At 48.8% G+C, this 25509-nt stretch overlaps 1 protein-coding gene across 2 annotated transcripts in view; it reads left to right on the forward strand.

The window, feature by feature from the left end:
* tubgcp3 (tubulin, gamma complex associated protein 3) overlaps positions 1–25509 on the forward strand; it is a 114928-nt gene that overhangs the window by 84876 nt on the left and 4543 nt on the right. For both annotated transcript variants that reach the window (XM_041199494.1, XM_041199495.1), the window contains exons 17-20: positions 76–211; positions 19196–19284; positions 21569–21700; positions 22867–23007. In XM_041199494.1, the coding sequence (XP_041055428.1) occupies positions 76–211; positions 19196–19284; positions 21569–21700; positions 22867–23007 (498 nt within the window). The remainder of the gene's footprint in view (positions 1–75; positions 212–19195; positions 19285–21568; positions 21701–22866; positions 23008–25509) is intronic.

The raw sequence follows: 25509 nt of genomic DNA on the forward strand, positions 1-25509 counted from the left end.
TGCCCCTCCTCTCCTCCCCTCCCCTTCGGAACCTGTGGATTTTTGTAATTTGTTATCATTTTATTTCTGTTTCAGGTGTTTACTCGAGAATGTATGAGCCATTATTTAAGAGTGTTCAACTTTCTCTGGCGAGCAAAGCGAATGGAATACGTTCTCACTGACATCTGGAAGGGGCAGATGTGTAATGCCAAATTACTGAAGAGCATACCAGGTATAGGTTTACCTTCCAACTTTCTCCCTTCTTCTTAGTACCATTTCTCCCCCTCTTCCACCCTCCAACACTTCCTCAGCCTGACCTTATGGCATCAACTCCTGTTGCAGTTTGATTCCGTAGCATTTCACTAAGACAGCGTGTGTCAGTTTAGACGGTCAAGGCAGTCAACTCAACTGTAAAGATGCTCCCCTCCTGTTGGCACCTCTGTGGTCTGTCTGAGATTAACTAACAGGAGTTGAGCACTTGGCCTCTTGGTTTATGATTCATGGTTTCTGCCAGTTGTCTTTTAGTGACCTTTAAATACAAAGAGTCTTGCCTTGAAACTGTCAACTGGGCTACTTCCAGTGTCTAAGGTCACTGAATCAGGGTGGATGATATTGTCGAGCCCATTGACAGCTTAAATTAGGTTGTAAGAAGTAACGTCACTTGCTGCACACTACACTAGTGCTTCCATCAGTGAGTGAGGTCTGTTATCTCTTGATCCAGTTCCTTCTTCATGTTTTTACTTGTCCAGACACAAGTGTGACAATGAATATTGGACAAGTACAGTCAGGTTTTCTCCACCACCATCCATCCCTTTACTGGGCAGGATCCAAGTTTGAATGTGTACCAAGCTATGATTCTGGACCTGGTATGTGCCTGATTATATTGTTCTACTCATTGTAGGATGCCAGACTGAGCTGATGAAGAAATGCATGGTTGAATACTTAACCCGTGTTGCCAAGCAGCTGTTAGTCTGCCCTTTTCCTTTGCTTCTGCTTAGTAACGTGAACAAGAGACATGCTTGAAATGTGGTTCAGTTGAATTGTCCTACAAAGAAGGAGTGAGCTTTTCTGATGCTCAGAACTTTGGGTGGAATTTTATGGCAGTGGGATTTTACATTCCCACAAGTCAGTGGAGTTTAGAATAGCTCGCTGCATTTTGCAGCCTTGTCCTTGCCACGATAGGTCTGTAAAATTCCAGCCATTAATTTAACTTATTTCTCTGGTGTAATCTCTCAGTAATCCACCAGAGGGCAGCAGCAGGTGGAAATCTCAGATTCACCAAATGACTTTGTGTCTGGAATAAGAATAAACAATGCTGGAAATACTCAGCAGAAAAGATGGAAGGTCATCTTGAACTGAAATGTTAACTTTGTTTCTTTCCACAGATGCTGTCTGACCTGAGTATTTCCAGCATTTTTTGTTTTTATTTCAGATTTCCAGCATCCCCAGTATTTTCCTTTTGTTGAGTCTGACTAGGTTTGATGCCTGTTGCTGTTGTTGAGAAGGACAGAGAATGTGACTTGAGCCTAATTGAGTATGGGCTTCCCTGTCATATAGAGGACATTAACGTTCCTGCAGACCCAACATGCTGCCATTTTCCACTTCTTTCTATGGCTGTTTTCTTGCTTCATTTGCAACCAGATAAAGTGTTGTGACACTGCAGCTTGGCCTGGAGATGCTGGTCTTGTAGCCATAGTACGTTTTGATTGCACGATGTGTTCAAACACCCACACAACATAGGGCTGTATTCCCAGGAATTTAGACAGTTAAAGTATGATTTGATTGAAGTGTTTGAGATTTATAAGGAGGGTGTATGATGCATGTCAGGTGAATTCTTCAGGTAAGAACTAGGTCAAATGCAACAGGTTGAGAGGGAAGGTGAAGAGAAGAATAAGCCCGGCAAAGGGAGAATGAAAACAGAATGACAGTCAATGTAAAAGAGAGGCCAAAACTCTTCTCCCAGCATGTAAAGAGTAAGCGGATAGCAAGAGGTGGAGGAGTTCTTATCGGGACAAAGAAGGTGATAATCTCAGAGGCACAGGACAAGGTGGTGTTTACTGAGGATGAGGAAGACAATATTGGTAGAAGCAAAGATGGGGGAGGCAATGGATAGGGTGAAAATTGAAAAAGGAGGTGGTACTGTAAACACTGTCTATGCTTCGGGTGGATAAATCACCTGGTCCCGATGGCTTGCATCCCAGGTTACTAAAGGAAGTAACAGAGGAGATAGCGGCGAGGCTGGTCTTAATCTTTCAATCTTCTCTAGATGTGGTGGAGGTGCCAGAGGATTGAAGAGTGACAGATGTGACACCCTTATTGAGGAAAGGATGTTAAGGGCAGTCTTAGCGACCCTTCAGGCCAGTTAATTTAACATCAGTGGTGGGTAAAGTTTTGGAATCCATAATCAGTGAAAAAATAGCAACAGACATTTGGAGAGGTTTTGTCAATGTCTTATTAATTACATTGTTATGGTTTAACGTAATGACGTTGTTAAACAGGTGATGGGTATTTGTACACCTGTAAATGAGCTAATCATGAAAGATGCCTGGTTGTGGTAAAACTAGCAGCAAAGGATGCACAGAGGCCAATACTCACTCCGCCAGAGCCAGTCTCCACTTTCCCCGCGGCCATATCCACCGTCTGTTGTGTAAGGGTCACCATGCCAAGCATGTCGAGGTCGGAGCCCCGTCTGCCTGGCCTCTGTCCTCGAGTACCTGACGGCCGAGATCCTTGAGCTAGCCAGCGACACGGCCCGGGAGTACAAGACCATCTCCAGCCAGCTGCAGCTTACCATCCGCAATGATGAGGAGCTCAACAAGCTGCTGGGAGGGGTCACCATAGCCCAGGGTGGGGGCCTGCCCAAGGAAACTGGCCACCCCAGCAGGGTTTATGCCTGAAGGGTGAGATTGGGAAAAGATCACATAAATGGGGCTAGATGGGATACTGAGGGGTTAGAGTCATGTTGACTGTGTGTGAAGTCAGTAAATGCCTTCCAGCAAAGAAAGCAGCTCTATCTTAGTTTTAACTTCACCAACCGATGTGGATCATTCAGTGGGCTTGAGTTAATTAAGGAGAGCCAGCAGAGATTTGTAAAAGGCAAATCATGCTTGTTTAATTGAATTATTTTGATGCAGTAACAGAGAAGGATGATGAAGGGAGTGCAGTGGATGTTGTCTACATAGATCTTAAGAAAGAGTTTGACAAGGTACCACGTAAAAGGCTGGTGAACAAAATTGAGGCTCATAGAATAGGAGGGTCATTGTCCAGTTGGATAAAAAAACTTGGCTTAAGGTCAGAAAGTAGTGAGTTGTGGTAGATAGTTGTTTATCAGACCGGAGGGCGATAGACTTTTAGACTGACCCAAGGGTCCGTACTCGGACTGCTGCTCAGACTGAGATGCTTACAGCACAGAATGAGGCCATTCAGCCCATTGTGTCTGTGATCTGACTACACTAATCCCATTTTCCAGCGTTTGGCTCGTAGCCCTAGGGGCTATGGCAACACAAGTGAATATCTAAATACTTCCTAAATGTTATGAGAGCTTCTGACTCAACTACCCTTTCAGGCAGTGAGTCCCAGACTCCCACCATCCTCTGGATCAATGCTATGCTCCCTGATTATTGACCCCTCTACTAATGGTAAAAGTGCCTTCCGATCCACCCTATTTATGTCCCTCATAATCTTATCCACCTCTATCAGGTCCCCTCTCATCCTTCGTTACTCCAAGGAAAACAACCCCAGCCTATCCAATCTTTCCTCACAGCTCAGATATTGGTCCCAACATGGACCATGCCCTCTGGCTGTTCACCCTCCCCCTTCAGAATGCCCTGTATCCGTTCCGTGACAGCCTTGACCCTGGCACCCGGGAGGCAACATACCATCCTGGGGTCACGTCTATGGCCACAGTAGCGCCTAACTACTCCCCTTACCAACAAATCCCCTTCCACACTTCTTCCTCCCTCCCTGAGCAGCTGGACCACCCACAGTGCCGTGGCCTTGGCTCTGATTGGCTACCACAGAGGAACCGTCACACTCGCTGTTTCCAAGGCCGAAAAATGGCTTGTGAGTGAGATGCACTCAGCAGATTCCCTCACTACCTGCTTGGACCCCTCCTTCTGTCTGGCAGTCACCCATTCCCTCTCTACTTGCATATCCTTAAGCTGCGGGGTGACCATGTCCTGAAACGTGCTGTCCACGAACCTCTCAGCCTTGCGAATGCACCATAGCGCCCCCCAGCTGCCGCTCAGGCTCCAAAACCCGGAGCTCGAGTTGTCCAGAGGGACCTCCTGCACACGTGGGTCACCCAGGCTGCCAGGAGTGACTAACACAGGATGTACAAATCACGGGACCAAGCTCCCCAGACACTTACCTGGACCAGATGGATTACACCCAGAGTTCTGAAGGAGATAGCTGAAGAGATAGTGGAGGCGTTAGTGGCGATCTTTCAGGAATCACTGGAGTCAGGGAGGGTCCCAGAGGACTGGAAAATTGCTAATGTAACCCCGCTGTTTAAGAAGGGAGTGAGGCAAAAGACAGGAAATTACAGGCCGATTAGCCTGACCTCGGTCATTGGTAAGATTTTAGAGTCCGTTATTAAGGATGAGATTTCAGAATACTTGGAAGTGCATGGTAAAATAGGGCAAAGTCAACATGGTTTCATCAAGCGGAGGTCATGCCTGACAAATCTGTTAGAATTCTTTGAGGAGGTAACGAGTAGGTTAGACAAAGGAGAGCCAATGGCTGTTATCTACTTGGACTTCCAGAAGGCCTTTGACAAGGTGCCGCACAGGAGGCTGCTCAGTAAGATAAGAGCCCATGGTGTTAGAGGCAAGTTACTAGCATGGATAGAAGATTGGCTGTCTGGCAGGAGGCAGAGAGTGGGGATAAGGGGGTCCTTCTCAGGATGGCGGCCGATGACTAGTGGAGTTCCACAGGGGTCAGTGTTGGCACCACAACTTTTCACTTTATACATTAATGATCTAGATGAAGGAACTGAGGGCATCCTGGCTAAGTTTGCAGATGAAGCAAAGATAGGTGGAGGGACAGGTAGTATTGAGGAGGCGGGGAGGCTGCAGAAGGATTTGGACAGGTTAGGAGAATGGGCAAAGTGGCAAATGGAATACAACGTGGGGAAGTGTGAGGTCATGCACTTTGGTAGGAAGAATAGAGGCATAGACTATTTTCTAAATGGGGTGAGAATTCAGAAATCTGGAGTGCAAAGGGACTTGGGAGTCCTAGTCCAGGATTCGCAAGGTTAACTTGCAGGTTGAGTCGGTAGTTAGGAAGGCAAATGCAATGTTGGCATTTATTTCGAGAGGACTAGAATATAAAAGCAGGGATGTGCTGCTGCGGCTTTATAAGGCTCTGGTCAGACCACATTGAGAATATTGTGAGCAATTTTGGGCCCCGTATCTCAGGAAGGATGTGCTGGCCCTGGAGAGGGTCCAGAGGAGGTTCACGAGAACGATCCTAGGAATGAAAGGCTTAACATATGAGGAACGTTTGAGGACACTGGGTCTATACTCGATGGATGAGGAGGGATCTGAATGAAACTTACAGAATACTGAAAGGCCTGGATAGAGTGGACATGGGGAAGATGTTTCCATTAGTAAGAGAGACTAGGACCCGAGGGCACAGCCTCAGAGTAAAGGGAAGACCTTTTAGAACAGAGGTGAGGAGAAACTTCTTTAACCAGAGAGTGGTGAATCTATGGAATTCATTGCCACAGAAGGCTGTGGAGGCCAGGTCATTGAGTGTATTTAAGACCAAGATAGATAGGTTCTTGATTGGTAAGGGGATCAAAGGTTACGGGGAGAAGGTGGGAGAATGGGGTTGAGAAACTTATCAGCCATGATTGAATGGCGGAGCAGACTCGATGGGCCGATTGGCCTAATTTCTGCTCCTATGTCTTATGGTCTTATCTTATGGTCACCCTTGCCCTTCTTCATCCAAAGAGCAGCAGCCCTTATCATCCGTGTTGGATGGGAGATGCCTCTTGCCACTCATCTGGGAAGTGGCTTGGTCCCTTCTTAGCCCCTTCTTTTGGTCCTCTTCACTAGCTGTCACTCCTCCTGGTTGATTTTCTGTTGGCTCCTCCTCCATTGATTTGTTCTGCCAAGGAGTGGGAGGTTCACGGGCCAGTGCAGTTGTTTGGCTGTCTGTTACCTCAATCTTCTCCTCACCTTGTGTCTCTGTGTCCTGCTTTGTCCCATTGTGCTCACTGGAGGCGTTGGTCGGTGGAGGTTTGCAAGTGTGCTTAGCGGTAGTGACCCTCACCATCTCGTCTGCTTCCCCCTCGTTGGCTTTGGCTGCCTGTGTATAAGTGAGGCAGCATTTGGGGCAGGTCCTGTGGAGGTGACCTGCCTCACCACACAGGTTGCAGCACTTAGTCTGTTTGCAGTCCTTTGCTGCCCTTCCTGTTTGCAGTTCTTGCAGAGGGCAGCACTGCAGTTGGACACCACATGACCAGATATTGCTGCATGAGCGACCGAGTTTGGGCTGCCCAGCGTAGACAAGGTAGCCAAGGTTTCCCCTGATCGTGATGCTGGAAGGAGGGTGGAGGATGGCTCCATTACCATCGGTCTTGAGTGTGACCTTGACCTGGCGTTTGCTAGTGCAAATCCCAAAGGCGTCTTTGACCTTGGTGCAGTTCCCAACCTTGTCGACATACTTGGTGAGGAAGGTGAGCACATTGGCGACTGGGACGTGGGGATTGTAGAGATGCACAGTCAGCACACGGTCCCCTTACGACAGCAGAGCAAAGAGCAGCTCCACTGTGAGGATTCTCATCTGCAGCTGGTCTCTCTTCTCCTTGAACACACTTTGGAACTTGACGCAGGCAGCAACATTCGTGAAAGTCACATCAAAGTTTCCAGCACTGGGGAAGTCCTTAAACAAAAATGCTGGAAAAGCTCAGCAGGTCTGACAGCACCTGTTGGGAGGAAGACAGAGTTAACGTTTCAAGCCCATATGACTTCATCAGGTGCAGGCAGTCGATCTCTGTGGCTTCAAATCCACAAGACTCCAAAAGGATTCTCTTAACGAAGTAAGGCATGGTCAATGGGTGTACCTCCTTCGCACCCTCACAGTGTTACTTAACTCTGGTTTGGGACTTGGCTGGTTGCAGCCATCACCTCTAAGGTCCCAATGTTAGGCACTGAAACCCCTTCAAAGGAGAACAAACAACCACAGAAGAGTTTCCAATCCCAAAGGGCAAAAAGACCAAAGCCTTTGCTGAAATCCTTCAGTAAAATAAACGATATCCACACAAAAAAAACACTTAGACATATGCAGAAGCAACCATGATCATGGCCTCTTCCCTGCTATGCTAGATCCTCAAGGTGCTGCTGACTGCCTGACCCAGGGTCCTCCTCTCACACTCTCCTCTAGGTGCTGCTGACTGTCTGTCCCAGGGTCCTCCTCTCACACTCTCCTCTAGGTGCTGCTGACAGTCCCAGGGTCCTCCTCTCACACTCTCCTCTAGGTGCTGCTGACTGTCCCAGGGTCCTCCTCTCACTCTCTCCTCTAGGTGCTGCTGACTGTCTGTCCCAGGGTCCTCCTCTCACACTCTCCTCTAGGTGCTGCTGACTGTCCCAGGGTCCTCCTCTCACACTCTCCTCTAGGTGCTGCTGACTGTCTGTCCCAGGGTCCTCCTCTCACTCTCTCCTCTAGGTGCTGCTGACTGTCCCAGGGTCCTCCTCTCTCTCTCTCCTCTAGGTGCTGCTGACTGTCTGTCCCAGGGTCCTCCTCTCACTCTCTCCTCTAGGTGCTGCTGACTGTCCCAGGGTCCTCCTCTCACTCTCTCCTCTAGGTGCTGCTGACTGCCTGTCCCAGGGTCCTCCTCTCACACTCTCCTCTAGGTGCTGCTGACTGTCCCAGGGTCCTCCTCTCACACTCTCCTCTAGGTGCTGCTGACTGTCTGTCCCAGGGTCCTCCTCTCACACTCTCCTCTAGGTGCTGCTGACTGTCCCAGGGTCCTCCTCTCACACTCTCCTCTAGGTGCTGCTGACTGCCTGTCTCAGGGTCCTCCTCTCTCACTCTCCTCTAGGTGCTGCTGACTGTCCCAGGGCCCTCCTCTCACTCTCTCCTCTAGGTGCTGCTGACTGTCCCAGGGTCCTCCTCTCACACTCTCCTGTAGGTGCTGCTGACTGTCCCAGGGTCCTCCTCTCACACTCTCCTCTAGGTGCTGCTGACTGTCCCAGGGTCCTCCTCTCACACTCTCCTCTAGGTGCTGCTGCCTGTCCCAGGGACCTCCTCTCACACTCTCCTCTAGGTGCTGCTGACTGTCCCAGGGTCCTCCTCTCACACTCTCCTCTAGGTGCTGCTGACTGTCCCAGTGTCCTCCTCTCACACTCTCCTCTAGGTGCTGCTGACTGCCTATCCCAGGGTCCTCCTCTCACACTCTCCTCTAGGTGCTGCTGACTGCCTGTCCCAGGGTCCTCCTCTCACACTCTCCTCTAGGTGCTGCTGACTGTCTGTCCCAGTGTCCTCCTCTCACACTCTCCTCTAGGTGCTGCTGACTGTCTGTCCCAGTGTCCTCCTCTCACACTCTCCTCCAGGTGCTGCTGACTGCCTGTCCCAGGGTCCTCCTCTCACACTCTCCTCTAGGTGCTGCTGACTGTCTGTCCCAGGGTCCTCCTCTCACACTCTCCTCTAGGTGCTGCTGACTGTCCCAGGGTCCTCCTCTCACACTCTCCTCTAGGTGCTGCTGACTGTCCCAGGGTCCTCCTCTCACACTCTCCTCTAGGTGCTGCTGACTACCTGTCCCAGGGTCCCCCTCTCTCTCCTCTAGGTGCTGCTGACTGTCTGTCCCAGGGTCCTCCTCTCACACTCTCCTCTAGGTGCTGCTGACTGTCCCAGGGTCCTCCTCTCACACTCTCCTCTAGGTGCTGCTGACTGTCCCAGGGTCCTCCTCTCACACTCTCCTCTAGGTGCTGCTGACTGTCTGTCCCAGGGTCCTCCTCTCACTCTCTCCTCTAGGTGCTGCTGACTGTCCCAGGGTCCTCCTCTCTCTCTCTCCTCTAGGTGCTGCTGACTGTCTGTCCCAGTGTCCTCCTCTCACACTCTCCTCTAGGTGCTGCTGACTGTCTGTCCCAGTGTCATCCTCTCACACTCTCCTCTAGGTGCTGCTGACTGCCTGTCCCAGGGTCCTCCTCTCACACTCTCCTCTAGGTGCTGCTGACTGTCTGTCCCAGGGTCCTCCTCTCACACTCTCCTCTAGGTGCTGCTGACTGTCCCAGGGTCCTCCTCTCACACTCTCCTCTAGGTGCTGCTGACTGTCCCAGGGTCCTCCTCTCACACTCTCCTCTAGGTGCTGCTGACTGTCCCAGGGTCCTCCTCTCACACTCTCCTCTAGGTGCTGCTGACTACCTGTCCCAGGGTCCCCCTCTCTCACTCTCTCCTCTAGGTGCTGCTGACTGTCTGTCCCAGGGTCCTCCTCTCACACTCTCCTCTAGGTGCTGCTGACTGTCCCAGGGTCCTCCTCTCACACTCTCCTCTAGGTGCTGCTGACTGTCCCAGGGTCCTCCTCTCACACTCTCCTCTAGGTGCTGCTGACTGTCTGTCCCAGGGTCCTCCTCTCACTCTCTCCTCTAGGTGCTGCTGACTGTCCCAGGGTCCTCCTCTCTCTCTCTCCTCTAGGTGCTGCTGACTGTCTGTCCCAGGGTCCTCCTCTCACTCTCTCCTCTAGGTGCTGCTGACTGTCCCAGGGTCCTCCTCTCACTCTCTCCTCTAGGTGCTCGCGACTACCTGTCCCAGGGTCCTCCTGTCACACTCTCCTCTAGGTGCTGCTGACTACCTGCCCCAGGATCCTCCTCTCACACTCTCCTCTAGGTGCTGCTGACTGTCTGTCCCAGAGTCCTCCTCTCACACTCTCCTCTAGGTGCTGCTGACTACCTGTCCCAGGGTCCTCCTGTCACACTCTCCTCTAGGTGCTGCTGACTGTCCCAGGGTCCTCCTCTCACACTCTCCTCTAGGTGCTGCTGACTGTCTGTCCCAGGGTCCTCCTCTCACACTCTCCTCTAGGTGCTGCTGACTGTCCCAGGGTCCTCCTCTCACACTCTCCTCTAGGTGCTGCTGACTGCCTGTCCCAGAGTCCTCCTCTCACACTCTCCTCTAGGTGCTGCTGACTACCTGTCCCAGGGTCCTCCTGTCACACTCTCCTCTAGGTGCTGCTGACTGTCCCAGGGTCCTCCTCTCACACTCTCCTCTAGGTGCTGCTGACTGTCTGTCCCAGGGTCCTCCTCTCACACTCTCCTCTAGGTGCTGCTGACTGTCCCAGGGTCCTCCTCTCACACTCTCCTCTAGGTGCTGCTGACTGCCTGTCTCAGGGTCCTCCTCTCTCACTCTCCTCTAGGTGCTGCTGACTGTCCCAGGGCCCTCCTCTCACTCTCTCCTCTAGGTGCTGCTGACTGTCCCAGGGTCCTCCTCTCACACTCTCCTGTAGGTGCTGCTGACTGTCCCAGGGTCCTCCTCTCACACTCTCCTCTAGGTGCTGCTGACTGTCCCAGGGTCCTCCTCTCACACTCTCCTCTAGGTGCTGCTGCCTGTCCCAGGGACCTCCTCTCACACTCTCCTCTAGGTGCTTCTGACTGTCCCAGGGTCCTCCTCTCACACTCTCCTCTAGGTGCTGCTGACTGTCCCAGTGTCCTCCTCTCACACTCTCCTCTAGGTGCTGCTGACTGCCTATCCCAGGGTCCTCCTCTCACACTCTCCTCTAGGTGCTGCTGACTGCCTGTCCCAGGGTCCTCCTCTCACACTCTCCTCTAGGTGCTGCTGACTGTCTGTCCCAGTGTCCTCCTCTCACACTCTCCTCTACGTGCTGCTGACTGTCTGTCCCAGTGTCCTCCTCTCACACTCTCCTCTAGGTGCTGCTGACTGCCTGTCCCAGGGTCCTCCTCTCACACTCTCCTCTAGGTGCTGCTGACTGTCTGTCCCAGGGTCCTCCTCTCACACTCTCCTCTAGGTGCTGCTGACTGTCCCAGGGTCCTCCTCTCACACTCTCCTCTAGGTGCTGCTGACTGTCCCAGGGTCCTCCTCTCACACTCTCCTCTAGGTGCTGCTGACTACCTGTCCCAGGGTCCCCCTCTCTCACTCTCTCCTCTAGGTGCTGCTGACTGTCTGTCCCAGGGTCCTCCTCTCACACTCTCCTCTAGGTGCTGCTGACTGTCCCAGGGTCCTCCTCTCACACTCTCCTCTAGGTGCTGCTGACTGTCCCAGGGTCCTCCTCTCACACTCTCCTCTAGGTGCTGCTGACTGTCCCAGGATCCTCCTCTCACACTCTCCTCTAGGTGCTGCTGACTGTCTGTCCCAGGGTCCTCCTCTCACACTCTCCTCTAGGTGCTGCTGACTGTCTGTCCCAGGGTCCTCCTCTCACACTCTCCTCTAGGTGCTGCTGACTGTCCCAGGGTCCTCCTCTCACACTCTCCTCTAGGTGCTGCTGACTGCCTGTCCCAGGGTCCTCCTCTCTCACTCTCCTCTAGGTGCTGCTGACTGTCCCAGGGTCCTCCTCTCACACTCTCCTCTAGGTGCTGCTGACTGCCTGTCCCAGAGTCCTCCTCTCACACTCTCCTCTAGGTGCTGCTGACTACCTGTCCCAGGGTCCTCCTGTCACACTCTCCTCTAGGTGCTGCTGACTGTCCCAGGGTCCTCCTCTCACACTCTCCTCTAGGTGCTGCTGACTGTCTGTCCCAGGGTCCTCCTCTCACACTCTCCTCTAGGTGCTGCTGACTGTCCCAGGGTCCTCCTCTCACACTCTCCTCTAGGTGCTGCTGACTGCCTGTCTCAGGGTCCTCCTCTCTCACTCTCCTCTAGGTGCTGCTGACTGTCCCAGGGCCCTCCTCTCACTCTCTCCTCTAGGTGCTGCTGACTGTCCCAGGGTCCTCCTCTCACACTCTCCTGTAGGTGCTGCTGACTGTCCCAGGGTCCTCCTCTCACACTCTCCTCTAGGTGCTGCTGACTGTCCCAGGGTCCTCCTCTCACACTCTCCTCTAGGTGCTGCTGCCTGTCCCAGGGACCTCCTCTCACACTCTCCTCTAGGTGCTGCTGACTGTCCCAGAGTCCTCCTCTCACACTCTCCTCTAGGTGCTGCTGACTGTCCCAGTGTCCTCCTCTCACACTCTCCTCTAGGTGCTGCTGACTGCCTATCCCAGGGTCCTCCTCTCACACTCTCCTCTAGGTGCTGCTGACTGCCTGTCCCAGGGTCCTCCTCTCACACTCTCCTCTAGGTGCTGCTGACTGTCTGTCCCAGTGTCCTCCTCTCACACTCTCCTCTAGGTGCTGCTGACTGTCTGTCCCAGAGTCCTCCTCTCACACTCTCCTCTAGGTGCTGCTGACTGCCTGTCCCAGGGTCCTCCTCTCACACTCTCCTCTAGGTGCTGCTGACTGTCTGTCCCAGGGTCCTCCTCTCACACTCTCCTCTAGGTGCTGCTGACTGTCCCAGGGTCCTCCTCTCACACTCTCCTCTAGGTGCTGCTGACTGTCCCAGGGTCCTCCTCTCACACTCTCCTCTAGGTGCTGCTGACTACCTGTCCCAGGGTCCCCCTCTCTCACTCTCTCCTCTAGGTGCTGCTGACTGTCTGTCCCAGGGTCCTCCTCTCACACTCTCCTCTAGGTGCTGCTGACTGTCCCAGGGTCCTCCTCTCACACTCTCCTCTAGGTGCTGCTGACTGTCCCAGGGTCCTCCTCTCACACTCTCCTCTAGGTGCTGCTGACTGTCCCAGGATCCTCCTCTCACACTCTCCTCTAGGTGCTGCTGACTGTCTGTCCCAGGGTCCTCCTCTCACACTCTCCTCTAGGTGCTGCTGACTGTCTGTCCCAGGGTCCTCCTCTCACACTCTCCTCTAGGTGCTGCTGACTGTCCCAGGGTCCTCCTCTCACACTCTCCTCTAGGTGCTGCTGACTGCCTGTCCCAGGGTCCTCCTCTCTCACTCTCCTCTAGGTGCTGCTGACTGTCCCAGGGCCCTCCTCTCACTCTCTCCTCTAGGTGCTGCTGACTGTCCCAGGGTCCTCCTCTCACACTCTCCTGTAGGTGCTGCTGACTGTCCCAGGGTCCTCCTCTCACACTCTCCTCTAGGTGCTGCTGACTGTCCCAGGGTCCTCCTCTCACACTCTCCTCTAGGTGCTGCTGACTGTCCCAGGGTCCTCCTCTCACACTCTCCTCTAGGTGCTGCTGCCTGTCCCAGGGTCCTCCTCTCACTCTCTCCTCTAGGTGCTGCTGACTGTCCCAGGGTCCTCCTCTCACACTCTCCTCTAGGTGCTGCTGACTGTCCCAGTGTCCTCCTCTCACACTCTCCTCTAGGTGCTGCTGACTGCCTATCCCAGGGTCCTCCTCTCACACTCTCCTCTAGGTGCTGCTGACTGCCTGTCCCAGGGTCCTCCTCTCACACTCTCCTCTAGGTGCTGCTGACTGTCTGTCCCAGTGTCCTCCTCTCACACTCTCCTCTAGGTGCTGCTGACTGCCTGTCCCAGGGTCCTCCTCTCACACTCTCCTCTAGGTGCTGCTGACTGTCTGTCCCAGGGTCCTCCTCTCACACTCTCCTCTAGGTGCTGCTGACTGCCTGCCCCAGGGTCCTCCTCTCACACTCTCCTCTAGGTGCTGCTGACTGCCTGTCCCAGAGTCCTCCTCTCACACTCTCCTCTAGGTGCTGCTGACTGTCCGTCCCAGGGTCCTCCTCTCACACTCTCCTCTAGGTGCTGCTGACTGTCTGTCCCAGGGTCCTCCTCTCACACTCTCCTCTAGGTGCTGCTGACTGTCCCAGGGTCCTCCTCTCTCACTCTCCTCTAGGTGCTGCTGACTACCTGTCCCAGGGTCCTCCTCTTGCACTCTCCTCTCGGAGCTGCTGACTGTCCCAGGGTCCTCCTCTCACACTCTCCTCTAGGTGCTGCTGACTGTCCCAGGGTCCTCCTCTCACACTCTCCTCTAGGTGCTGCTGACTACCTGTCCCAGGGTCCCCCTCTCTCACTCTCTCCTCTAGGTGCTGCTGACTGTCTGTCCCAGGGTCCTCCTCTCACACTCTCCTCTAGGTGCTGCTGACTGTCCCAGGGTCCTCCTCTCACACTCTCCTCTAGGTGCTGCTGACTGTCCCAGGGTCCTCCTCTCACACTCTCCTCTAGGTGCTGCTGACTGTCCCAGGATCCTCCTCTCACACTCTCCTCTAGGTGCTGCTGACTGTCTGTCCCAGGGTCCTCCTCTCACACTCTCCTCTAGGTGCTGCTGACTGACTGTCCCAGGGTCCTCCTCTCACACTCTCCTCTAGGTGCTGCTGACTGCCTGTCCCAGGGTCCTCCTCTCACACTCTCCTCTAGGTGCTGCTGACTGTCCCAGGGTCCTCCTCTCACCCCCTCCTCTAGGTGCTGCTGACTGCCTGTCCCAGGGTCCTCCTCTCGCACTCTCCTCTAGGTGCTGCTGACTGTCTGTCCCAGGGTCCTCCTCTCACACTCTCCTCTAGGTGCTGCTGACTGTCCCAGGGTCCTCCTCTCACACTCTCCTCTAGGTGCTGCTGACTGCCTGTCCCAGGGTCCTCCTCTCACACTCTCCTCTAGGTGCTGCTGACTGTCCCAGGGTCCTCCTCTCACACTCTCCTCTAGGTGCTGCTGACTGTCCCAGGGTCCTCCTCTCACACTCTCCTCTAGTTGCTGCTGACTGTCCCAGGGTCCTACTCTCAAACTCTCCTCTAGGTGCTGCAGACTGTCTGTCCCAGGGTCCTCCTCTCACACTCTCCTCTAGGTGCTGCAGACTGTCTGTCCCAGGGTCTTCCTCTAGCAAACAGTGAGAATGATGCAAATCACCTGCAACAGGACTTGGATATGAGCCAGCGAATTCAGAGCAGGAATCGGCCACTTGGCACCTCGAGTCTGCAGTGCCATTCAATAAGATTGTGGCTGACCTGATTGTAACCTCAACTCCACGTCCCCCTCTACCCCCAATAACCTATCACCCCCTTTTTACCAAGAATTTATGCACCTCTGCCTTAAAAATATTCAAAGACTCTGCTTCCATTGCCTTTTGAGGAAGAGCGTTCCAAAGCCTCACGACCCTCAGTCAAAAAATTTTGCCTCATTGGTTTTAAATGGGCAGCCCCTTATTTTTAAACTGTGACCCCTCGTTCTAGATTCTCCCACAAGAGGAAACATCCTTTCCACATCCATCCTGTCAAGACCCCTCAGGATCTTATGTTTCCATCATGTTATCCCTTATTCTTCTAAACTCCTGTGGATACAAGCCTGGCCTGTCCACCCTTTCTCAGAAGGCTACCTGCCCATTCCAGGTGTTAGTCTAGTAAACCTTCTCTGAGCTGCTTCCAACACATTTACATCCCTCTTTAAATAAGGAGACCAATACTGTACACAGTACTCCAGATGTATTCTCACCAATGCCTGAATATAACTGAAGCGTAACCTCCCAACTTTTAATTCAATTCCTCTTGCCATAAACATAACATTATATTAGCTTTCCTAATTACTTGCTGTACCTGCATTCTAACCTTGTGATTTATGCAGTAGCCCACCCGGATCCCTTTGCATTTCAGAGCTTTGCAATCTCTCCCCGTTTAGATAATATGTTGCATTTTTATGCATCCTGCCAAAATGGACAATTTCACATTTTCTCACTTTACACTCCATTTGCCAGATCTTTGCCCGCTCACTTAACCTATTATCCCCTAGTACCCTCCTTATGTCCTTTTCAATCTTACTTTCCTACCCATCTTTGTGTCATCAGAAATTTAGCAACTATAACTTCTGTCACTTCATCCAAGTTACTTCATCCAAGTCATTTATATAAATTGTAAAAAGTTGAGACCTCAGCTCTGATCCCTGTGGCACACCACTCCTTATTCTCAATGCCCTGTTAGCTAGCTAGTTTTCCTCCGTGCCAATATGTTGCCCCCTATATCATGAGCTTGTATTTCTGCAATAACCTTTGATGCGGCACCTTATCAAATGCCTTCTGGAAATCTAAATACATCCACTGGTTCCCCTTTATCCATAGCACATGTTACTTCTTCAAAAGAACTCCAATAAATTGGTTAAACATGATTTCCTTCTCACAAAATCATGTTGACTCTGCCTGATTAACTTGAATTTTTCTAAGTGCCCTGCTTTAATGTCTTTAATAATAGTTTCTAACATTTTCCCTGTGACCGATGTTAAGCCAGCTGGCCTGTAATTTTGTTTTCTGTCTCCCTTTTTGAATAAAATAATTACATTTGCTATTTTCCAATCTAATGTATCATCCCTGAATCAAGGAAATCCTGGAAAATTAAAACCAATGCATCACTATCTCACTAGCACTTTTTAAGACCCTAGGATGAAGTCCATCAGGACCCAGGGATTTGTCAGTACCACTTCCCTGGTGATTGTAATTTTCTGGAGTTTCTCCCTCTCTTCCATTTCCTGATTTACAGCTATTTCTGGAATGTTATTGGTGTCCTCTATGATGAAGACATGCAAAATATCTGTTCAATTCATCTGCCATCTCCTTATTTTCCATTATGAATTCCCCAGACTCACTTTCTTTACAACCAACGATCACTTCAACTCTTTGAAATTTTTGTAGAAACTCTTATTACCTGTCTTTATTTTTCTAGCTAGCTTTCTCTCATACTCTGTTGTTTCCTTCTTTATTAATCTTTTAGTCATTCTTTGCTGCTTTTTATATTCTGTCCAATCTTCTGACCTGCCACTCATCTTTGTGCAATTGTGTGCTTTTTCTTTAACTTACCATGTTTGACTTTTTTAGATAACCATGGATGATGGGTTCTCCCCCTGGAATGTTTCTCTCGTTAGAATGTGTCTATTCTATGCATTCTGAAGTATCTCCTTAAATGTCTGCCATTGCATCTCAATTGACCTATCCCTTAACCTAATTTGTCAGTTCACTTTAGCCAGCTCTGCTTTCATGCCCTCATAATTGCATTTATTTAAGTTCAAAATACTAGTCTTAGACCCACTCTTCTTTCCCTCAAACTAAATGTAAAATTCAATCATATTATAATCACTGCTACCAAGGGGTGCCTTCATTATGAGGTCATCAATTAATCCTATCTCATTGCACAATACCAGGTCTAATACAGCCTGCACTCTGGTTGGTGCCAGAACATGCTGCTTTAAGAACTCTCCCACATAGGGAAATAATCTCTCAGCATCTACCCTGTCAAGCCACCTAAGAATCTTTTATGTTTCAATGAGGTCACCTCACATTCTTCTAAACTCCAATGAGTACAGGCCCAACCAACTCAACCTCTCCTCATAAGAAAATCCCTCCATACCCAGGATCAACCTAGTGAATCTTCTCTGGACTGCCTCCAATGCTAGTATATCTTTCCTTAGATAAGGGGACCAAAATTGTTCACAATATTCTAGATGTGGTCTAATTAGTGCCATGTATAGTTTTAGCAAGACTTCCCTATTTCTATGCTCCATTCCCTTTGAAATAAAGGCCAACATTCCATTTACCTTCCTTATTACCTGTTGAACTTATATGTTAGCTTTTTGGGATTCATCTTAAACCCCTCTGTGCTGCAGCCTTCTGCAGTCTTTCTCCATTTAAATAATATTCAGCTCCTCTATTCTCCCTGCCAAAGTGTATAACCTCACATTTTCCCACATATTTCATCTGCCAAATTTTTGCCCACTCACCTAACCTGTCTATATCCCTCTGTAGACTCCTTGTGTCACCCTCGCCACTTGCCTTCCCACCTATTTTTGGGTCATCTGCAAACTTGGCGATAGTACATTTACCTCCCTCATCCAAGTCATTAATATATATTGTAAATAATTGAGGCCCCAGCACTGAATCCTGTGGCACTCCACTAGGTTGCCATCCTGAAAATGCTCCAACTTATCCCAACTCTCTTCTATTTGTTAACCAATCCTCTCTCCATGCTAATATACCACCCCCAACATCATGGGCTATTTGCTTATTAAGTAGCCTTATGTGCGGTACCTTATCGAATGTCTTTTGGAAATCCAAATATATTACATCTACTGGTTCCCCTTTATCTATCCTGCTTGTTACCTCCTCAAAGAATTCTAATAACTTTGTTAGGCATGATTTCCTCTTCATGAAGCCATGCTGACTCTGCTTGATTAGGTTATGTATTTCTAAATGCTCTGCTATTACATCCTTTATAATAGACTCCAACATTTTCCCAATGACAGATATTAAGCTAACTGGCCTATTGTTACCTGTTTTTTGTCTTCCTCCCTTTTTGAATAAGGGTGTTCCGTTGGCCATTCTCCAATCCTCTGGGACTTGGCTGTATTGCTCTGTGGGAAGTCAGCATGGACTTGGCAGCCAAATTACCGCCTCCTGTGCGGTAAACGACTCCATGACTTTACAATAAGGGGCACAGTGATTGAGAGATTCTATTTCTGCTGGTTGGGGAGCCTAGGACTAGGTGCCATGGTCTAAATGTTATAAATAACATTCTAAATAAAGCCAGACTTTTCAAGAGTGAAGTTGGGAAACACTTCTACACACACAGGTGGAAGTCTGAAATTCTCTTCCACACAGAGCAACTTATGCCAGATTAGTTTATTTTAAATTTGCAATTTTCAGATTTTTGTTCACTTAAGATATTGAGGGATATATGGGTGTATGGAGGTAGGATATAGATCAGCTATGATCTCATTGAATGAAGGAACAGGCTCAACGGGCTCACAGACTTAACCCTCTTCCACGTTCTTGGCCTGACTGGTGCACGCTGCAGGGTGGGGCTTCAGATGCCAGTGGTAGGAGTGAAAGTATTATCCAGTCTCTTAAATGAGTGCCAAATAGATGAAAAGTTCAGAATTCATGGACAGTAAGAGTGACTGATATAATATTGAATCCACATGTTCAGAGCCACAGAGTTTAAGATGTTTTATCTAAATTTTGGAACTGGATTGCACACCACTGGAATGAAGATGCAACTGCTGTGTGTCTTGTTAGCTCATGTAACTCTAGCTGACAAGCTAGCAGCACTTTTCTAGTTTATATTTAACCTCATGCTTTTTTGAAAAGCTTCTGTCAGTACAGGCTATTTAAGAATTAATGCACGAAATTAATGGTAAGTACTTGTCAGATGCTTCATTGCCTCATGAAAAATTGATCCTCCTAAAAAAGAAAATTTATTTGCAATCAAGTGTCTGATTGCTCCCCCTCAAGCCTGATGTCTTAAGGTCTAAATGTTCTTGTACTGTTGTGAAGTTCATTCCATTTTGTATTCTCCCTCAGAGTTGTCAGGGGTGCTCCACCAGTGTCATATCCTAGCTTCGGAAATGGTACACTTTGTGCATCAGATGCAGTATTACATCACGTTCGAGGTATGTCCAATAAGGATCATACAAAAGGTGTAAGTTTGTTACTGAATTAGGTTTCTGTTTCAGATATATTGCCAGTATTCTTCATGTTTTCCTCAATAACTAATTATGTTTGCAAACTGACATTTCAAATTTAATCTGACATTTTATATAGAAGTTTGCTTTGTGGTAGGTTTTTGACTGTTCAACAAAGTAATCTTTTATTAATGAGTAATGTAAGACCATGACTATCTATAATTCATTCCTCTCCTGCATGTACTATAATATTGTCAGCTCTGCATGATGCTGTTGTGGCTTTATTGGTGTTACTGACACCAGCTACAGTGAGGAACCAGTGAGGAAGACACACGTCCCCACCCTCCCTCACTGCCACTAGCCGTAGTGAGGGTCCATTCACGCTCCCCACCTTCACTCACTGATACCAGCTGCTGTGAGGATCCATTAACACACACCAGTCCACTCACTGCCACTTGCTAAAGTGAGGGTCCATTCACCACCCTCCCCACCCACCACCCCCTCCCTCACCATTCACTTCCCTTCCATGAAAAACCAGCTGAAAAGGGTCCTAGTCACCCATATCACTGACGGCTGTAGTGCTGCTTTCACACCCCACCTCAATGCTGTCAGTCCCCAAGAAGGTGACCCATCAGTCCGCTAGCACCCACTCCTCACTGCTTTCAGTACACCAGGCAGTCTGGTAGCACTCCCTCCCTCAGTACTCTCAATGCTATTGATGGCCTGTGTGCTGAAAATATTGAAGGAGTGAGCACTACCAGACTTTCTGCTGCACTAAGAGCAGTGAGGGAGTGAGTGCTACAGTACTATCTGTGTGCTGAAAGTAGTGAGGGAGTTGGTGCTACTGGATGGTCTGTGTACTGATTCCCTCGCTGCTTTCAGTACACGGTCCAATAGCATTCACTCCGTCACTGCTCTCAGTACAGAGTCTGGTAGCACTCATTTCTTGGTGAATTAACCTGCGGATTGTTGCTGTGCAGAGCTGATGCCTCATTGTGTGCAGCTCCTGTGCATATAACTATTGTACAGAGACTGCAAATTGAAGATGAATTACCTGCTTATAGGTTTTCTCATTCTAGAAATGCATCCCCAGCCCCATAATTATGCTCTTCAAGCCCTACAGGCATCTCGTTTTGGTGAGGTCACAGGAAATCACAGAAATTTCAGCCCAGGGCGACTGTTCGGCCTGTCTTGCATATATCGTTTTGCTAACTCTTCAGTCAGAGCTGTTTATTCTGATTCAATTTCCCTGCCCTTATCCCAAGTCCTTTTTTATATTCTTCCTTTTCAAATCCTAATCAATTCCGTTGCAAATGATACTTCAGTCTCTGTCTTAGCTCCTTGTGAAATCTTTCTGTTTCAAACACTTGGTGTGAAAAAATCATCTGTAAGTAGCTAGTTATTTGTATTGCACCTCAGGCTGAGATGAAATGATGATTTGTGTGATTTGGGAGTAGGAAACCGGACATTTCCACACGGGCAGTCAACATGTGGTTACCCAGTACACACCTGTTGAGGTACTCTGTCTGCAATGTGCATTCAATATAATCCAAGAACTTTTACATAATTCACTTTTCCAGTTGTATTAAGAGTTTGTTTCTTTTGTCAATGACCCTAGGAACCCTTCCATTTTCTTCCCACTTTTCTCTGATCTTGAGCTTTCTTTGGCTGATAGGGAAGAAATGGGTTGGGGAACAATCTGGTCTTTGGGTGTTGCCTTTGGGCTGGGTATTTTACAAACATTACGTGCAAATTGGGACCATTGTGCCTCTGAACTCACTCCACAATTATGGAGCTCAGCTGAGAACTCTGGAATGAGGATTCAGCTATCCTGCGAGGCTCCGTTTTAAGGTTTTGCCTTTGGAGTTAAACTCGTTAAGTCTCATTGTATTTGTTTATTGTACAGCAGATAAGAGGTCAGCACAGCGGGGAAAGGCCAGATGAAATTCCACAAAAAACACTAAGTTCTGGGCAAATCCACCTTGAATTTAGTGACCAACTTTGGCCAGTGTCACAAGGGCTGAAAGCAGTTCAAAGAGGAACTGATAGGACTAATGGCAGGTGGGGGTGGGAGGATTTGGAGTAGGGCGCTTGGGGATGGGGGACTGCCATCAGGGGCCCAAGGTATAAGGAAACTTGATCTCAGTTTTGAAAGAGGCAATGCTTAGAGATGAGAAATTGGCCAGTCTCGGTAGCTTAAGAACTTGTACCTCTGAATAAAGTAGTGGGGATGTCATTGCAGGATAATTGAGGTGAGCTGTGTTTCTTGCAGGTATTGGAATGTTCCTGGGATGAGCTGTGGAATAAGATGCAGCAGGCTCAGGACCTTGATCACATTACTGCTGCTCATGAAGCTTTTCTCAACACGATAATCTCTCAGTGTCTGCTGGATAGTAACTCTGAAGTAAGTGGTTTGAGATTGGCCTTTGTTGATGTAAGTGGGTACCTAAATCTGTACTGAATGAGGGTTCAGGAGATTGAGCTTGTTTTTACAGAAATGAGACTTCACAGTGAATCTAATTTTTTTGATATATTCATTCATGGGATGTGAGCGCAAGGCCAGCATTTATTGTCCATCCTAATTACCCTTGAGAAGGTGGTGGTGAGCCACTTTCTCACCATCACCTGCAGCAGGTAGCTGCAGTCCATCGGGTTTCGGTACACCCACAGTGCTGTTAGGGAGGGGAGTTCTGACCCAGGGCCAGTGAACAGCAATATTGTTCCAACTCAGGGTGGTGTGAGATTTACGGGGGAGCTTGCTGCTGGTGGTGATGCCATGCATATGTTGTTTTTTTAGATGGTAGAGGTTACATGTTTGAAAGATACTGTCTAAGGAGCCTTGGCAAGTTGCTGTAGTGTAGGAAAAGTAGCATAGTGGTAATATGAATGGACTAGTAATCCAGAGGCCTGGACTGATGCTTTTGAGACATGAGTTCAATTCTCGTCATGGCAGCTAGGGGAATTTATTAATAATTCTGTAATGAAATGCTGGATTGTTGTAAAAACCCACCTAATTCACTAATGCTCTGCTTATCCTGTCTGGCCTACTTGTGACTGCAGAACCACAGCAGGGTGTTTGACCCTTAACTGCAGTGTCCTAACAAATCATTCAGTTGTATCAAACTGCTGCACAATCTCATGCTGATCTAAGGATCATGGAAGAAATGAACAAATTTAAACCAGGCGAGTTTGTTACATGGGATAAGTGTCACGTACAATAATTGCTGACATGTGAAGTCCTGAATGCTGTGCGTTATCGTGGTGCTCACAAACACAAATCTCTTTGTTTGCATTCAAGCTCATGGGCAAGGAACTCCAGGAGCAGGAGTCACTGAGTCAGTAGATTACCCTGTGAGTTGCTTGGTCAGGTGATCACCCCGTGGGCGATGCGAGTCAGTGAGAAGGAAGTAAAAGCAATATCCTATGGTACTGAGGACCATGCTGCAGCATGGAGGTCTGATCGGGGCTTCCACCGTTCTGAATGGCAACGAGCTTGAATACTTTACTTTGTGTCTGTTAACTGGGTAAAAAATGAACCCTGTTTCTGAAACCTGTTTATGTCCATTCAAGGAACTGTTAACGCAGCTCCGAGCTCTGTTTGATCGAATCCTGGAGTTTCAGAGTGCTCAAGATTCCATGTATCGCTCAGCTCTGGAGGAGCTGCATCACCGGCTACGTTATGCGGAGAGCAAGAAGGAGCGGCAGGCAGAGGTATGATGGATCCATTGTTGAGGGTTTTTTGTTTCCCATACAACCAGGGATCTATAAACAGCTGGCTCTGCAGTAAACAAGGATGGATGCAAGCTGCACTCGCAGGCATAACCGGATCTATAAGGTTGAATCATTTTCATTTATGTAGCACCTTTCATCTCAGGATATCTGAAAGTACTTGGCAACCACGGAAATATTTTGAAGTGTAGTCACTATTAGAATCATAGAAAGTTTACAGCACAGAAAGAGGCCACTTGGCCCATCATGTCTGCGTTGACTGAAAAACGAGCCACTCGGCCTAACCCCACACTCCAGCATTTCACCTGTAGCCCTGCAAGTTACAGCACTTGAGATGCATATCCAGACTCCTTTTAAATGAGTTGAGGGTTTCTGTCTCTACTACCCTTTTAAGGTAGTGAGTTCCAGATTCTGTCTCCCTCTAGTCACTGACCTCTCTGCTAAAGTAAATAGGCCCTTCCCATCCATTCTATCCAGGCCTCTCACAATGTTGTACATCTCAGTCAGATCTCCCCTCAGCTTCCTCTGTTCCAAGGAGAACAATCCCAGCCTATCAATCTTTCTTCAAAGCTGCAATTTTCCAGTCCTGACAACATCCTCGTCAATCTGCTCTGTACCCTCTCGAATGCAACTGCATCCTTTCTATAATGAGGTGAGCGGAACTGTGCACAGTGCTCAAGTTGTGGCCCAACTAGTATTTTATATAGTTCCAGCATAACCTCCCTGCTCTTATATTCTGTGCCTCACCTAATAAATGAAATGATTCCATATGCTGTCTTAACCACCCTATCAGCCTGCCCTGCTACCTTCAGTGATCTCTGGGCATTCACTCCAAGTTCTCTCGTTTCCCCTACACCTCTCAGTATCCTCCCATTTGTTTTGTATTCCTTTGCCTTGTTTGACCTCCCCAAATACATCACCTCACTCTTCTCTGGGTTGAACTCCATTTGCCACTTTTCTGCCCACCTGACCAGTCCATTGATATCTTCCTACAGTCTACAGCAATTCTCCTCACTACCTACCTCACGGCCAGTATTTGTGTTGTCTGCAAACTTCTTGATCATTTCCCCCCTTACATTTACATCTAAATCGTTAATATATACCACACAAAGCAGGGGACGTGGTATTGAGCCCTGTAAAACCCCACTGGGAACAGTCTTCCAGTCACAAAAACATCCAACAACAATTTCCCCTTGTTTCCTGCCATTGAGCCAATTTTGTACCCAGCTTGCTACTTTCCCCTGGATCCCATGGGTTGGTTTTTTCCCATGTGGGACCTTGTCAAAAGCCTTGCTAAATGCATGTAGACCACATCAACTGCACTACTGTGATCAACCCTCCTTGTTATTTCGTCAAAAGATTCAATTAAATTATTCAGACACTAGCTTCCCTAAACAAATCCATGCTGACTGTCCTTGATTAATCCATGCCTTTCTAAGTGACATTTATCCTGTTCCCCAGAATTGATCCCAAATAAATTTACCCACAACCAAGGTCAAATTGGTCTGTCCTTCGCTCCCTTTCCAAACAAAGGTACAACATTAGCAGACCTCCAATATTCTGGCACCTCGGTTGTATCCACTGAGGCTTGGAAAATGATGGTCAGACCTCTGAAATTTCTTCCCTGGCTTCTTCTAACAGCCTGAGGTACATTTCATCTGGCCCTGGTGATTCATTTACTTTCAAGGATTCTAATCCCCTTAATACTTCCTCTCTCCCTATGTTTATCACACCTAACATTTCACACTCCTCCTCCTTAACCACAGTGCCTGCATTGTCCCCCTCAATATTCATTAAGAACCATGCCCACATCCTCCACTTCCACACACACTTTACCTTTTTGGTCATTTATAGGTCCTACTCTTTCCTTGGTTATCCTCTTACTCTTAATATATTGATAAAACTTCTTTTGGTTTTGCTGGCCAATATTCTTTCATGTCCTCTCTTTGCTTTCCTAATTTCCTTTTTGATTTCATCCCTCTTTTTATACTCCTTTCAGCTTTCTGTAGCATTGAGTTCTCGGTGTCTGGCATAAGTTTTTCTTACCCTGTAAGCTCCTTGACATCTAGGAAGTTCTAGATTTGGCCACCCCACCCTTTTTCTTTGTGGGAACATGTTTACTCTGAATCCATTGATTCTCCCCTTTGAATGCCCCCCGCTGCTCTGACACTGTAGCTGTTTCCAGTCCACTTTTGCTAAATCACTCCTCAGCTTATAAAATTGGCCTTCTCCCAATTTAGAACTTTACCTCCTGTTTTATCTTTGTCTTTTCCCATAAATATATTAACTTATACTAATTAATATTTACTAACTGAATTATGATCACTAGCACCAAAATGCTCTCCCACCGTCAATCCTTCCACCTGCCCAGCTTCATTTCTTAAACCTAAGCCCAGAACTGCGCAATCTCTTGTTGGACTTGCTACATACTGACCAAAAAGGTTCTCCTGAATGCACCTTACAAATGCTGTTCCCCTTCCTATG

Source organism: Carcharodon carcharias, chromosome 11, assembly GCF_017639515.1.
Source record: "Carcharodon carcharias isolate sCarCar2 chromosome 11, sCarCar2.pri, whole genome shotgun sequence".
NCBI lineage: Eukaryota > Metazoa > Chordata > Chondrichthyes > Lamniformes > Lamnidae > Carcharodon > Carcharodon carcharias.